We start from the raw sequence: 15075 nt of genomic DNA on the forward strand, positions 1-15075 counted from the left end.
CTGACATCTGCCAGTCTGTTCCATGTATCCATGCCTCTGGTTCTATTTTGCTCATTAGAGTCCACATTGAAGTGAGATCCTATGGTATCAAATTTAAGGAAGCAAATTGGAAGTGAGAGAAGAACTTCTAGAGACAGGGTCGCAGAAGGGATGTGTGGTGACTATGAGCCCAGGCGTTGGAACCAGTCCACTGGGTTCAAATGACAGCCCTGTCTTTCATCACGTCTGGCCTTGGGCGCGTCTTCTAACTGCAGGAGAACCATTTTCAATCTGTGCAGTGAGTGTAATTAAAGGACCCATCTTGTGAGAATTAAATGAGCTAATACGCATGACTGCTTAGCACAGTGCTGGGAACATTATTAGCGTTCCTGTTTTTGTTATTGTTAGTGTTAGACAGGCAACAGTGAGGGAGGAAATGGAACAATTGTGAAAAGCAGATGAAGAATTCGAAGCACTGCAGTCTCAGAGCAAAACGCCTCGAAGATGGTGACTGGATCATACAATGATGACCCTGAGTCACCGAGAGAACTTTAGATTATGTGCAGCACGCTCTGACTAAGACTCAGGATTATGATTTTCATTGTAAAAAGCCACACCAAAGTTGGTATTTTTAAAAAATTAGGGGACAGACATGATCTGAAAAATGTAGCTCTCCAAAACAGCAACTTCCCCAAGAATGTACTGAGTAAAGCAGGTAAATAGATACTTGCTATGAATCGTATATAGCTCAGATAAAGTGCTGTTACATCATTTATTTTATGAAACTTCTTCAATCTGGGGGAGGTAACTTATTCATTCATGGCCATTGACAAATGAACTTCATTTGAAACAGCCAATTCATCTGCTTTTTCAAGTTGAGAATGGAGCATTTAAAACTTAATTTAAAAGGTAGTATAGCTTGTACTTCATTTTGACCTCTGGGATCTTTCTGGAGAAGGGCAGCTGGGAAGGCCTGGGGAAGGGGAGCTAGGGAGGAGGCAGGAAAATGGAGACCGGCCCTTGGTTGGGAGGGAGGGAAGGAGAGGAGACAGCCATAGGGGAGGGTTCTCTATCAGAAGGAAGTGATGCAGGGAGCCTTCTCTGACCTGCTGCTCCGCTGCACCTGCCCCCAGTCTGGAGCAGGTGTCTCCTCTGGGATCCCCAACAACCAAGGCTTTCTCACCACACCAGCCACGTTGTCTGATGACAATGAGGACAGTCTGTCCAACCATCAGTGCCATTACCGGTCCGCCCCTGGAGTCAGGGTTAAATTTCATCAATCCATCTACCCCCAGGGCCTGGCACACAGTAGATTATTCAATAGAGAGGGGTCCCCCTGTGGCCCCTGATTCATTGTACATAATTGAGAGCCTTTGGGGAAAGGTTTGCTCTGGTGCCGCGCCCTGCCTGGTAGTCCTCTGGGCAGACTACACAGGGCAGTGGGCTGCAAAGGCCCCTGGGAAGATGCCAGCTGTTCTCTAGAAGAGCAAGAGGGGCCCTGCTTCTTACCTTGGGCTTAGCACATAAATCAATCAAATGTTATGACCGAAGACTCTGGGACGTCTGGTTCCCAGGGGCTGAGGAGGGCTAGGGAGTGGGGCAGGGGAAGAGTTGGGACACCGTGAGTGGCAGAGGCAGCCAAGGGCCCTAGAGCATGCTGGTGCGGGCATCAGAACAACGGAGAAAGGCTGTTCACCATCTTGTGTTGACAAGCTGGTCAGGCAAGAAGGTCCCTGTGTCCCAGGAGGACGAAGCTGCTTCCTGGCCTGTGGGCTCTCTGGCCTGGCCTGGAGCTGGTGTCCTCATAGCCCCACACCCCGCCAGAGTTTTGGCAGGAGTGTGTGTCTGCCAGGGGGACATGTGGGCAGGGAAGGAGGGGGTGTGCCAGCTGTGGCAGAGTGAGCTGGCTTCCTCTGGTGCCCCAGGGGTGGCACGAGGTGCAGCAGGTGCACCTGTGGACAGACAGATCTTGGCCCATCTAAAGGAAGTGCTTTCTAACAAATGGAATGGATCGTGTTTTGTTCACCTTGTGTTTATGTGCCTAACACTGGCCTGGCCCAGAGTAGGTGCTTGGCAGATGGTTTTTTGAATACGATCGAATGCTGATGTGTTATTCGGAAATGTAGTGAGCTCTCTGTCACTGGAGATATTCAAGCAAAAGCTGCCGCTGTGAGAGGGTTGGAGTATATCATCTTTAAAGTCCTTTCCGGCCAGGAGACCCCCATGGTTCTAAAATGCAGATAACAGTTATGGTAAGCTTTTATTGTTGTGACACATATGGGGAGCTTCAGGTGGTCTTGAGAGGGACAGAAGGATGTGTGTGTGTTTGTGTGCGCACACACACACACACACACACGCACACACACACACAGCTGCTGCTCTCATTTTTGTTGGCTGAGCCTCGGTTGTATAGAATGGACACTAGATATGGGCTTATGATGTCCCTCCCTAATCTCCAGACCCTTTGAATACCATGAGACATCACTCCTGTGGTTATGCTGTGGTATGCGGCACAGTGCACCTGAAGATAGGGACGTTACCAGGTGGGCATCACCTAATCACAGGCTGGTCGTAGGGGGGGAGTCAGAGATGTGGAGCACCGGAACCAAGGTCATGCCTGGCTTTGAAGATGGAGGGTGTCTGTGTGCAAGAAAGCGAGTGACACCTGCCAGGAGCCAGCAAGGAACTAGGGGCCTCAGGCTGTGGTCCCATGGGACTGGAATCTGCCAATACCCTAAGTGAGCTTGGGAGTGGATTTTCTCCCAGAGTCTCCACATAGGAGCTCAGTGTGACCATCATCTTGATTTTGCCCTTCGATACCCTGAGCATTGAGCCCAGTCACGCCCGCCCAGACTTCTCAGCTGCAGCCCTGTGTTGTGTGTTGTTGAAGCCATCTGGCTGTGGCAGCTTGTCATGCAGCAAGAGAACATGAACACAGGGCCCTCTCCATGGACTCCATTGGGCTTTCCCAGTTATCTGAGACACAAACTTAGTGGTTAGCTCTGGTTACTCCAAGCCCTTTCCTAAGATGAGTGGGCCCCGAGGAGGAGTTGGCCCATCTGGTGGTAAACTTTGTGTCTGCAAAGTCTGAGCTCCAGCCTGCGGATGTTCACATGTGACATCTGGGTCTCACCTGAAGACCGAGGCTGGAGCCATAATGGACGTCTTCAAGAAGGAGAATTCTTTGGACACTAGCATGTGGACACTGGCTTCCTCAGTGAGCAGAAGGATGTGGACATTTCTAGGACAAGCCTGGTGGGGTGTTGGCTTAGCCAGCCTCCCAGCTTTCTGATCGTGGGGTGCTTTTTTTTTACTGTTCTTACCTTACACGTCACCTTGCTTCTCCTTGGCGGGACCAGCCATCAGGCGGCACTGGCTGAAGCATGTGTGGCACTTGGCTTAGAGATTAACAACAGTGACCTGGCAGGCTTGTGAGTGACACAGAAGCCAGTCTCATGGGGCTCGAGGGAGCCTGTCAGAATGTGAGAGGGAGCCCAAAGCATGGCTCTTCCTCTAATTGCGAATGTCCAAACAATGCGAAAGTGAGAACCTCATTACTCAGGGTGATGATGGACTGACATGAGCTGGCATCGCCCTTGGCTCAGCTCTGTGTGATGAATGGATGGCAGGCTGGGGAGGCCTGGGCCGAGGCTCCTGGCGTTCGTTCAGGCTGAGTTTCCCAAACAACGCAGTGCACCTGTTATGCAGGGCCAGGGGCTGGGCAAAGATGGACTCTGGGAAAGTGGTCGCCTCCACTTTCCAGGTGTAAACAGCCTTGTCCCCAGAGAGGTGATGAGGAACAGCGAGCCATGGCAAGTGGTGGGTGTATAAACAAGGGAGGGAACTGTGGTTCCTGAAAAATCACCAGTGGGTCTGTGAGGAGATCTGGCCAAGAGCCAGGAGGAAGTCCGCTGCTTCCTGTGAGCCATGAGACTCTTTTAGAGATTAACCGATTTCTCCACACCCTATAGGTGTCACTGGTGCCTAGAGAAGAGGAGGGGCTCTGTGGACTCTGGCGGGTCATGGTTGTCACCCAGTCCTTTGCTGATGGCTGTAGGCTCTGACACCACGGGGTGGCAATGCTAGGGGGCTGGGCTCCGCTGGAGGCAGAGAGAGACAAGAGAGAGCGGAGTGTTCAGGGCCTCGCCTCACTGCTGTTAATTCCCTTCCTGGGATCCTAAGACTTGGGATGTTGTCATTGGAAACATTACTATTTAGTTAATGAGGAAGGTGGGTATTCGCAAATCGGCATTGCAAATAGGCATGAGATGTAGCATTTAAAAAAATATATTTTTATTGATTTCAGAGAGTGAGATAGAAACATTAATGATGAGAGAGAATCATGGATCGGCTGCCTCCTGCGTGCCCCACACTGGGGATTGAGCCCATAACCCTGGCATGACTTCCTGGTTCATAGGTTGATGCTCAATCACTGAGCCACGTCGGGTGGGCGAGCGAGATGTAGCATTTCAAACTGACCTTGTTGTGCCCACTTCTCCAAGAGTTTGTAAAGTCATCTATTGGTGCCAAGGTGACGGGTCCAGAGGGACCTGAAATTGATGCTGATTAATCAGTTTTCCATAATAGACTCAGGTCTGTGCCTGCCAGGCAGAAGCAGCTAGGAAGGCTCATGGCAGCCTCGGGGAGGGAGCAGCCGGGGTAACGGGGTGGAGCAGGTACCAGGGAGGGAGGAGGCCCAGGGATAGCTGCCACCTTGCCTTGTGACTTTGAGAAAGCCCTTTTCCATCTCCGGGTCCCTGACTTTTATGAAACAATGAGGTGTGACTGTTTCCTGGTCTTGATGTCCTCTGGCGCCAATGCTCCAGATTTCCAACTCTGGGAAATAGTGTCACTTCTCTCTGTGACCCTGCTCATAGTCCTTCCTGAGGCTGTCATACGCTGGGACTTAGACTTTGGGTTGTCTGAAGACAGCGTGCTGGTTGACTTGGCATTGTCTTCTTCTGTCCTCGGGGTTAGACCCCTGCAGGATGGTCTGTCCTCCTCTTAACAGAGCAAACAGCCCATGACCGTTCTTAGTGACCACAGCGATGGGTGTCTGGATGGCTGTTTTGTATCTTACGCAGGTGTGTTTAAGAGGAAAACGTAACTAATTAGATCTTAACAGTAAGACCAACATCAGTGATGAATCAGAGCAAAACTCTCCTGCCACGGGTATAACACGACTCTTTATCACTTGCCCCAATTAGCTACTGACATCTCCCCCTTTTCCCTGTGCTTGGCTTTTAGAAAGAAAAGTTTCAAGATGATTCGGTCCCAGTCCCTGTCTCTGCAAATACCAACGCAGCCAGATTGGAAGGGCCCCCCGACAACCACTCCAGCCATGTCTCCTGCAACACCTGTGCTCCCTGGAGCCACTTGCCAGCTCGCGCCAGCACCTTTTGCCATGCCCGAGTACCAGCGGGTAACCATCAGCGGAGATTACTGTGCCGGGGTAAGGTGTCTCCCACTCGCCCTACTCTCCCTCTCCGTGGGATCCCCTGGGGGCTGTGTGAGGGTGGGATGTGCCTGGTGCAGAGGCCAGAGCCCGTTGGGCCATTGGGTTATGCCCAGCCCTGAGGCCTGGCCCAATCTGTAGGTGTCTGGAAGTGGGCAGGAGGTATAGGAATTAGAAAAGGAGGGTCCTGGCTGAGGTTGTGGGGTGTCTAGGGTGCTGTTCATTCCTGTGAGGAGGGCCTGGGCTGTGAGCTGGCATGCTGTGCCCATAGCCTATCAGTTCTCTGTGTTCTCTGCCCTGAAGCCCATTGAGGAAGGTGACCCCCTTTTTTTAAAAAATATATTTTATTGATTTTTTTACAGAGAGGACGGGAGAGAGATAGAGAGCTAGAAACATCGATGAGAGAGAAACATCGGTCAGCTGCCTCCTGCACATGCCCCACTGGGGATGTGGCCGCAACCAAGGTACATGCCCCTGACCGGAATCGAACCGGGGACCCTTGCATCCACAGGCCGACGCTCTATCCTCTGAGTCAAACCGGTCAGGGCGAGGAAGGTGCCCCTTTAGTTGTTCCCAGATATTGAATGGATTCAAAGTCCTGTTGTTGATTGGTTTGCTGATTCGGCTCTCTCAGCATTCTTAGATATAGGTTAGCCCTCCAGCCAGGAAGAGAGGGTGCTGATGGGGAAGTGAATGAGCTGATGTACGCACCAAGTCAGTTAACTCAGTCGCTGAAAATGTGCTAATTTCACCTGCTAGGAGGATGCATTTTTATTGCTTACTCAGAAAGAGAAATATCACTGAAGTTAGTGCTGGGGTTAAGTTTGGTTCTATCTCTCTGGCCCTCAACCTACTACTTGTGCCTCAGTTGACCGTGTTATTCTCTTTCTCTCTCCTTTTTCACGGTAGTTTTAGAATATATACTATACCGGAGAAAGCAAAGTGGCTTACGACTCTTTTTACACATTTCCCCCTAGCCATAACAACATATATTATTTTGGGGGCAATAGAGAATCCTTGCATATGGTACAAAATATAAAAAAATCCCCCAAATTTATATAGTTCTCCAGCACCCAGTTCCCTTTCTCAGAGGCAGCCCTTGGCTTGATTTCTTGTGTGTTACACATACCTGGCCTGTGTAACTGCAATTCATTATATACACATGGTTCGTTTATTTGTACACAAACGGTAGTTTACTATACACATGATATAACTGAGCCTAGCTTTTTTTCACTTAACAGTCCCTCTTGGAGGTAATGCCATATCATTAAAGAACTTCCTTGTTCTTTTTTTAAAAAATTATTTTAAAGTTGCTACCAGCAACAGTGCAAACATTCCAAACACCTGCAAATTGTCATTTTATTTTTTCAAAGTACATTTTTGTTGATTTCAGAGAGGAAAGGAGAGGGAGAGAAAGATAGAAACATCAATGATGAGAGAGAATCATTGATCAGCTGCCTCCTGCACACCCCCTACTGGGGATCAAGCCCGCAACCCAGGCATGTGCCCTTGACCAGAATCGAATCTGGGACCCTTCAGGCCAACACTCTATCCACTGAGCCAAACCAGCTAGGGCATCCTTGCTCTTTTTTACTAATGCATAGTACATTCTGTGCGGATGTACGCTATCTTACTCATGTGCCCATGGATGGGAATTTTGGTTGATTGGAAGCAATGCAGGCCTTGTCTGAAGACACAGCTTCCTGTCCTATGTCCCCCCAGCTGATGGCCTTTGGGCAGGGCAGTGGAAAGGGAGAGTCGAGGTGGGCTGACAGCTAGCTGAATGGGAGGACATTGGCCGGGGGCCGTGGTCGGCAAACTGCGGCTCACGAGCCACATGTGGCTTTTTGGCCCCTTGAGTGTGGCTCTTCCTAAGCCTTAGGAGCACTCTAATTAAGTTAATAACAAAGTACCTACCTATATAGTTTAAGTTTAAAAAATTTGGCTCTCAAAAGAAATTTCAATTGTTGTACTGTTGATATTTGGCTCTGTTGACTAATGAGTTTGCCGACCACTTGCCTGGGGCATTAACTAGCTTCTTTCAGTCGGTCTCCTGGCTGGCATGTCGTAGGGCATGGAGCCTATGGGCAGTTGGTCCCAGAGAGCTACAAGTCTATGTCAGGCAGGCTGATCTTGCAGATCTCCTTGGCCCCCGTGCGTCTGCTGTCAGACATGAGGCCTGCGGTGCCTACAAGTTGGCTGGTGGTTCCTGGTCCTCTGAGCACCCCCTCGGACATCTTCAGCTGTGGCCTGAGCCCCTGGCTGTGTTGGGTCCATTGGTTCTGCAAACAGCATGTTTGCCTTTGTCTAAGGCAGTGGTTCTCAACCTTCTGGCCCTTTAAATACAGTTCCTCATGTTGTGACCCAACCATAAAATTATTTTCGTTGCTACTTCATAACTGTAATGTTGCTACTGTTATGAATCGTAATGTAAATATCTGATATGCAGGATGGTCTTAGGCGACCCCTGTGAAAGGGTCGTTCGACCGCCAAAGGGGTCGCGGCCCACAGATTGAAAACCGCTGGCTAAGGCGTTGTGTCTGCTCACCTATTTATTCCTGCTGCTCTCAGAAGCCATCTGGAAGGGCTAAAATGGAATTGACACACCTTCCTGGGGACACTTGGAGTCAGGAAAGGGAAAGCTACTTCCTTAGCCAAAAGCAAGGAGTAACATTTAGTAAAAGGATAAAAACATGCGTGGAAAAGATATGCCAGTTTTGGTCCTCTGAGGACTGAGCCGGGGGCGGGGGGCGGGCGGGCGGGGAGGGAGAAGGGGGAATTTTAGCTGCATCTGTGATGATTTATTTATTCAAACCTATAAGAGATCCGAAACCATGATGAAAAAATATTAAAATTGTTAGCTCTGGGTGTCTGCCAGTGCTTGTTTGTATGTTTAAAATGTTTCAAAACTAAAGTGATTTTTTCATTAAAGCAGAGGAGGACACTTTCAGGCCTCAGCCCTCCATGCTCCTCTCACCCGCATCCCGTCCGCCCTTGCTGTGTCACATATCCGCTGTTATGACAGTTTAGCCGCTCGTCTCCCGAGCGCATTCAGATTCTGCCCCACACATCCTTCCCAAACTGACTAAGACTGATGAGGTGGGAGTTATCTCATTCGTCTTTGAACACGAGGCCGCTCTGGGAATGCAGAACATCCCTGGGCTTTGGGAATCAGTCAGATCAGGCTCTGCAGTTTGATGTTGTGACTTCCTGGCGCGTGATTTATCCTCGCTGGGCCTCGGTTCCCCCATTTGTAAAACAGGTTGCAGTGAGGACCCAGTGAAATCTATGGAGAGGGTCTAGCACACGAGATCGGTCCCTAAATGCTTGTGGCTGGGTGAATTTGGGTGAGAGCCTGGGGGCGGCAAAGCAGTGGAGTGAGCAGGCAGACGTTTTTATTATTGCCTCCAAAGGACCCATCAGCTGAGAGCCAAGATGCTCACCCTCGTGAGGGACACGGTCCAGGCGTTGCCTCTGTGCTGGGTGTGGCCGCAGGCTTGTGCCTTAACCAGCAGCACTGGAGGCTGGCTGGGGGTGTGCCGGCGGAGTACCTGCCTCCCTACTAACTCTCCTCCTGTGTGGGTCCAGGAGACTGTCCCAGGTCAGGGATTTGCCAGGACTCCTGGGGCTCAGCACGAAGCTGTACTCTGACTAGGATTCATTACAGCGAAAAGATACAGAGCAAAACCAGCCCAGGGGACAGGTCCCGGGGCAGGTCCCCGGGGCAGAGGCTAGGGGAGGCCGCCTCCCAGCGGAGTCACCGCAGCACACTTAATTCAGAGGGTGGCAACACGTGTGAAGTGTCATCTCTCACGGAAGCTCATGAGAGACTCAGTGCCCAAGGCTTTTATTGAGGCTGGTCTCACACCTGCATAGCACATCCCCCCATTCCAGACTCCCAGAAGGAAATCAGGTGTTCAGCATAACCCTGTTTGTGCAAGCAGCACAATGAAGCACTCTTACAAGTCAGGGAATGGTGGGAATGCTCCCGAAACCCGGTTCCCAGCTGCCAGCAAGGGCCAGCCTTGCAGCAGGTCTTGCTAAGGACCGTGGTCTCAGGCCGGCTACATGAACTCTTCCTGCACACCTTCCTCTGCAGATCACCGTGGAGGACTATGAGCAGGCCGCCAAGAGCCTGGCCAAGGCCCTGATGATCCGGGAGAAATATGCCCGGCTTGCCTATCACCGTTTCCCACGGACCACAGCCCAGTACTTGGGTAATTCACGGGTGGATACAGCCTCTCCGGGGGAGGGCTTCCCAGGTACGGTGCTGTGGCTGCAGGTGGGGTTCCAAGTGGACATGGTCCAAGAGTTGGCCAGGACTTTTTACTAGCTGGATCTGTTTCCCCCGGATGGTGTTGTAAGGGCAGGGTGCTGGCTTCACCCCCCACAGAACTGAGCTGTGGAAGTTAGGAGAGAGATGAAGTCTGGACCTTGGGAGTTTTCCAGGGAGACAGGCAGTCATGTGGGGTATTTTAAAAAACATGATCAGACATTAAATGCCAAATTAGTGTGTGTGGGGGGGCGGGGGGGAAGGTAAGTTATAGGAGGCATGTTCTGGGATAGGGGAGGCAGGCTCGGGGGTCAAACCTACCTGATCTAAGCTCTGACACTTTCTTGGGCAAAGATTTCTCCAAACCTCAGTTTCTCAGTCTGTAAAATGGGAATACTAATAGTACCTGTCACCTGGGCCTGCTGAGAGGATTGCATAAAGGAATGAATGTGAGGCAGTGAGTGCAGTCCTGGCACCCAGTGAGTGTTCAGTAAATGGAAGCAGTAGAGACTGTGAGATGAATGAGCACCACAGGAAACCTCGATATTGAAAGTTGGTGGTGGGGGGGCGGGAGGGCGGGATCCAGTAAGGGCCTGATGGTCTGTGCCAGTGCCCATGACCCAGGCTGCCCCCTGGGTGTAATTGGTGCCATTTCTGGCCTCCTTGAAGCTCAGAGGCCTGGACTTGGAGTATCTGTTACCACCAGGGGCCCTGGGTAAATCTCTGCCCTTCGCACCCTTTTCCCTGTTTGTCTGAGGGAAGTTGATCCCACCTGCCCCATTTTTGGCAAAAGCCGGCAGGAATGACTGTCAAATGTTTACCTTCTACAAAGCAGAGCACCCAGGGGTCCTGGCATGAGTGTGGTGGGTGGGGGCTGTGGCTTCACCCAGGTCTTCGTACTGCTGGCATCTCACAGGCCACTGGCACGTCTCAGGGACTCTGAGCAGAGTAGAAGCCTCCAGTTCCACTGCTGTTAAGCATAACCTGTTCCTTGGCCAGAGACAGAGCTTAGCAAGAGTCAGGAAAAGGCATTATGAGAGTAATGCCCAGTAATTTACATGTCGGGCATTGCTATTTACAATGCATTCTCCTATACCCACTCTTGCAGCCCTCACAGTGGGCTGCTAAGGCAGGGTGTGTCATCCTCAGATGAGCAGACAGGATCAGAGGTAAAGTGGTTTGCTCAGCGTCTCATAGCTGGGCAATAGCCAGGAGTAGCTTCCTGCCCACCATGGGCTGACTTAACCCATAGCGGCTGGCATTACTTGCTCTGCGGGAGACCAGCCTTATTCTGTGCTCACCTGGGGTTGGGGGGCACCTTAGCCCCTCGGCTGCCCTGGGCTCAGGAAGCTATGGGAGGACAGGGATAGCTGTGCCCTCGGGGCAGTCCCAGGTGCTGTCTTATTAGGAGAGGACACAGCTGCCCTTTTCAGTGTACCTGGTGGCGCTGAAGGGCCCATGAGGCTTCAGCTCATTTCAGTTAAATTTTAAAAACTTGCCAGCCACGTACCAGGGATTATTCTAGGAAATGGGGATGCAGAAACGAACCAGACAAACATGTACCACCCAGGATAACTAAGTGAACTTATTTTACATAGTCGTAGGTGCTAAGGAAACAAAGTCAAGCGGGAAAGAGGGTGTGAGATGCCAGGGTGGGCGGGGTGGGGGTGGGGGTAGTGGTTTTCGTATGGGATGACCAGAGCAGGCCTCACCGAGAATGTGCCTTTGGAGCCCACGTGAGCTCATGGGGTCAAGGGCACTTTGCCATCGCTCAATCCTGTTTTGCAGAATTCCACCCTCTCCCACTGCCCCAGGAAGACCCTTACCGTATAGATGATGCTCCCCCCAACCTGGGCTACCTGGTCCGCATGCAGGGGGGCATCCTCTTCGTGTACGACGACGAGAAGATGCTGGAGCGCCAGGAGCCCCACAGCCTGCCCTACCCCGACCTGGAGACCTACACGGTGGACATGAGCCACATCCTGGCCCTCATCACAGATGGCCCCACGTAAGCCAGCTGCCCCCTAGTCTGCCTCTCCTGGCGTGGAGGGGGGTGGGAAAAGCCATCTAGGTCACCCCTTTGCTCTGGGTTTTCTCACACTTAAACCACCCCAGAAAGAGAGTGATTTCCCCTCTACCCTGTGCCCTGTGGGTTTCTGCAAGTTTTCCATCACAGGCTGGCGTATTAGAGTTGGTATTTCCTGTCCTGCCTGCGTAGGTGTGGAGCTCCTGTTTGCTGGTGGCCACCTGTGCACCTTAGAATGGCTATCACTCTGCTCCCCAGGCATGATGACTGCCTTGCACAGTCACCAGCCCAGGGCATTCCTGTAGATGGTCGAGGAGCCGTCAAGGCTGTTGCTTCAGGTGTTGGGTTTTCTGTGTTTCTGGAGGGGAGAGTGCAGGGAGCCTGGGAACCCTGTGCCACAACCCCCATGATGCTTGTGGGCTTGGCTCTTGTTAACCTGGCAGGCAGTTGTCTTCTTGACTTTGGCCCCTCACTTCTTGGTGAGCACTTAAGCTAATCAGCAATGGAAGTGCAGCATGACTGGACCCTGGGTGGCTGTGCTGGGTGTGCCCAGGCAGGACTAGGGGTCTCAGGGAGGGAGAGGGTGCTGGTCACCACTGAGGAACTTCTTTCTTGCCCTGCCTTTTGGGTTTTACTGGGAATGAGTGTGAGGCCAGTCTCCAAGGGAGGAGAGTGGTCCTGAGGGGGATGGGCAGGTGGGTCTTGCTCCTCCCTGATCTGAGGGCAGATAAGACCTGGAAGAGGGGAGGGACAGTTCCTGGGAGGCTCACTTCAGCCAAAGGGAGGAGCTTTGAGGGAAAGCGGGTGAGGGTGTGTGCTCAGTGGCTGTCCTGTCTGGGAGGCTGTTAAGGTGAATCCTACTGGGGAGAGGAACTGCGCAAGGTTGTTGCAGAAGACCAAAGAAATACCAGGCACACTTCCTAGAGAAAGGGAGGGACCCCGTTTATTAACACTAGTGGACTCCGGGAATAATTTCCAAATCAGAGTGAAGAAACACGAAGAGGGCTTCACCTTTTATAACCTTCTGGGGTCTTTGTCTTGCAGATATGGTTCCACCCCTTTTCTGCAGGCTTACAGGAAGGGCCCCAGGTGTTGAGGTCCCCAGATCCAATGATCTGTCCTGGGGCCAGCGATAATGACCCCCCCCCCCCCCCCCCCCCGCTCCAGGGCAGTGCGTTGTTCACAGTTTTTATGGCCTGACACGCCTTGCAAGACCAGTTTCCTCCTCAAGGTGATCTTTGAAATCCCTGGTGACCCGATACACTCCTGCGCTCCTCTCTGGGGCTCATCTTGACTGGCAGATGACCATGCTGTTCCAGGGGCCACAGCTGCTCTTTATGAAAGTCTGAGTGATTGGATGCTAAAGGAGCTGCTGTTTGTGAGGGCGGGCACAAGGAAGCACGTGGCATGAACTGTGGCTGAAGGTTCTGTGTGGCTGTGGGCACAGGCGCGTGGCCAGGCATCCGGGCTAGATGTGGGCTGGCAGCTGGCCTTGAGCAGGGGGCTCCCCCATTCACCCCAATGGCTTTTTTTTGCCAGCTGGTGGGGGCATCAGTCAGAGCAGAGATTTCTGTCCTAGTAACAGACATCTCCACATTCCTCATGGGTCTCGGGGTTGGGAGCCGGCCAAGATGGGCAGGTCACGCCTGAGAGTTTGACTGTATTACCCATCTCCTAGGAAGAAGTCAAACTCCTTTCAAAGAATTAAAGGCGGCTGAGGACAGATGGGGGGAAAAGAAACGGAAGCAGTCAAGGGGGGAGACTTTACTGCGCATCCACTTCACATGCGTAAACCCGTTTCACCCGCCCGTTAATCTTGGGCATTGCCAGCGTCTTACTTGTTCCTGGGAAATAGAGGCTCAAGAGCCGTTGCCTAAGCACAGAGCTAGAAGTCAAAGAACCTGTATGAGGTTGCAGAGTCCGCGCCACTGCCCTGTGTCAGCTGCTCCTTTACTTCAGGGCACAGGGATGTGGGTACACAGCTCCTTCAGCTGGGTCTGCAGAGAGCTGGGACCTCCTCCCTCCCTGCGCCATCCTGACCTTCCACTTGAGGGTGGGTCCCTGCAGACCCTGGAGGTCTCCAAACCTCCAAACCGGAGAGCTCAATGAGACTTCTCAACTATGGTTTCTCTCCCTTTCCAACCTGCAGGAAAACATACTGTCACCGGCGACTGAACTTTCTGGAATCCAAGTTCAGCCTTCACGAGATGTTAAATGAGATGTCTGAGTTCAAAGAGTTGAAGAGTAACCCCCACCGAGACTTCTATAATGTGAGAAAGGTGTGTTCCTGGGGCGGGGTTCAGACCCCTTCCCATCGCTCTTCTAGCCCACAGGGATGCCCTGAGTCGGTCTGGGGCCAGTGTCCTTGGGTGGCCTTCCTTGGCCAGAGCAGGTGATGTGTTTGTGCAGAAGGAAGACCAGCGTGCTGCCTTCTGTGTGTCAGGCCATCATGCCCCAGATGGCACGTGATACCCATGTTGTGCATCTGTTGAAATGTGTCCTCTACCTTGGAAAATAGGCATGACCTGTTCATTGGTCATCAGTGGAGGCCAGGTTATTTTTAAGGTAGAGGATGTATTAAATTCATCACGGAGAGAAAAGACTGTTAAGACCTCTTTGGACTTGGGAGTTCCAGATTTTGCTTCCTTTGGAATCAAGTGTATTTAAAGAAAAGTATGTACTCCCCCTCTGCCTCTCTCTAGAGTGGATGAGAGGGCTTGGCCTGGACTCAGGTGGTAAATGATCTCAGTTTCTGGCTTTTCCATTTTCTTCCATTTAACTAGTATACAGTGAAGCAAGGGAGTAGTGCTAAGCATGGGGCATTTGCTGTTGAACAAGAGTCACTTCTTGTAGGTGGGCCCAGGGAGGATGTGGATCCCCTGGGAAAGCCCAGCTCAGGTGGGCAGCACTCGGCAATGGGAGACGGAAGGCTCCATCTGGGGAAGCCTCAGGATCCTGTCTGTTAAGCATCATGGAGTCTGGCATGGACTCCCACTTGGATGGGATTCTTAAGAAATGAGAGTTTGGCTTCAGCTCCTGGGCTGTGAGGCTTCTGGAAGTGTTTGGGGTTTCCCAGACAGAGGCGAATGGATGTACGTAGACACCACCTACCTGGCATTTTCACCTCCAAGCACCATTTGTTCCTTCTCTGTGAACCTGGGTGTTCATACAGATGGGTGCCTCCGTGTCTCTGTCAGCTTCTCTCAGCCCTGCCCAGATGCACCCACATGTCCAGCACAGGCCCAGATGAGTGTCCAAGCTCAATGCAGTCCTGCCCTCTGGACGCATATGCTCTGGGTCTGACTGCTTCCTGTTGCCTGGGGCCGAGGTGGCCTTGCTGAC

The 15075-nt window shown here is 51.9% G+C and overlaps 1 protein-coding gene across 4 annotated transcripts in view; it reads left to right on the forward strand.

Moving 5' to 3' along the window:
- The window catches only part of AMPD3 (adenosine monophosphate deaminase 3), a 48876-nt gene that overhangs the window by 16780 nt on the left and 17021 nt on the right, over nucleotides 1-15075 (forward strand). For all 4 annotated transcript variants that reach the window (XM_059708889.1, XM_059708890.1, XM_059708888.1 and 1 more), the window contains exons 3-6: nucleotides 5227-5431; nucleotides 9534-9696; nucleotides 11496-11715; nucleotides 13883-14012. In XM_059708889.1, the coding sequence (XP_059564872.1) occupies nucleotides 5227-5431; nucleotides 9534-9696; nucleotides 11496-11715; nucleotides 13883-14012 (718 nt within the window). The remainder of the gene's footprint in view (nucleotides 1-5226; nucleotides 5432-9533; nucleotides 9697-11495; nucleotides 11716-13882; nucleotides 14013-15075) is intronic.

The sequence above is a fragment of the Myotis daubentonii genome, chromosome 9 (genome assembly GCF_963259705.1).
Source record: "Myotis daubentonii chromosome 9, mMyoDau2.1, whole genome shotgun sequence".
Classification (NCBI taxonomy): domain Eukaryota; kingdom Metazoa; phylum Chordata; class Mammalia; order Chiroptera; family Vespertilionidae; genus Myotis; species Myotis daubentonii.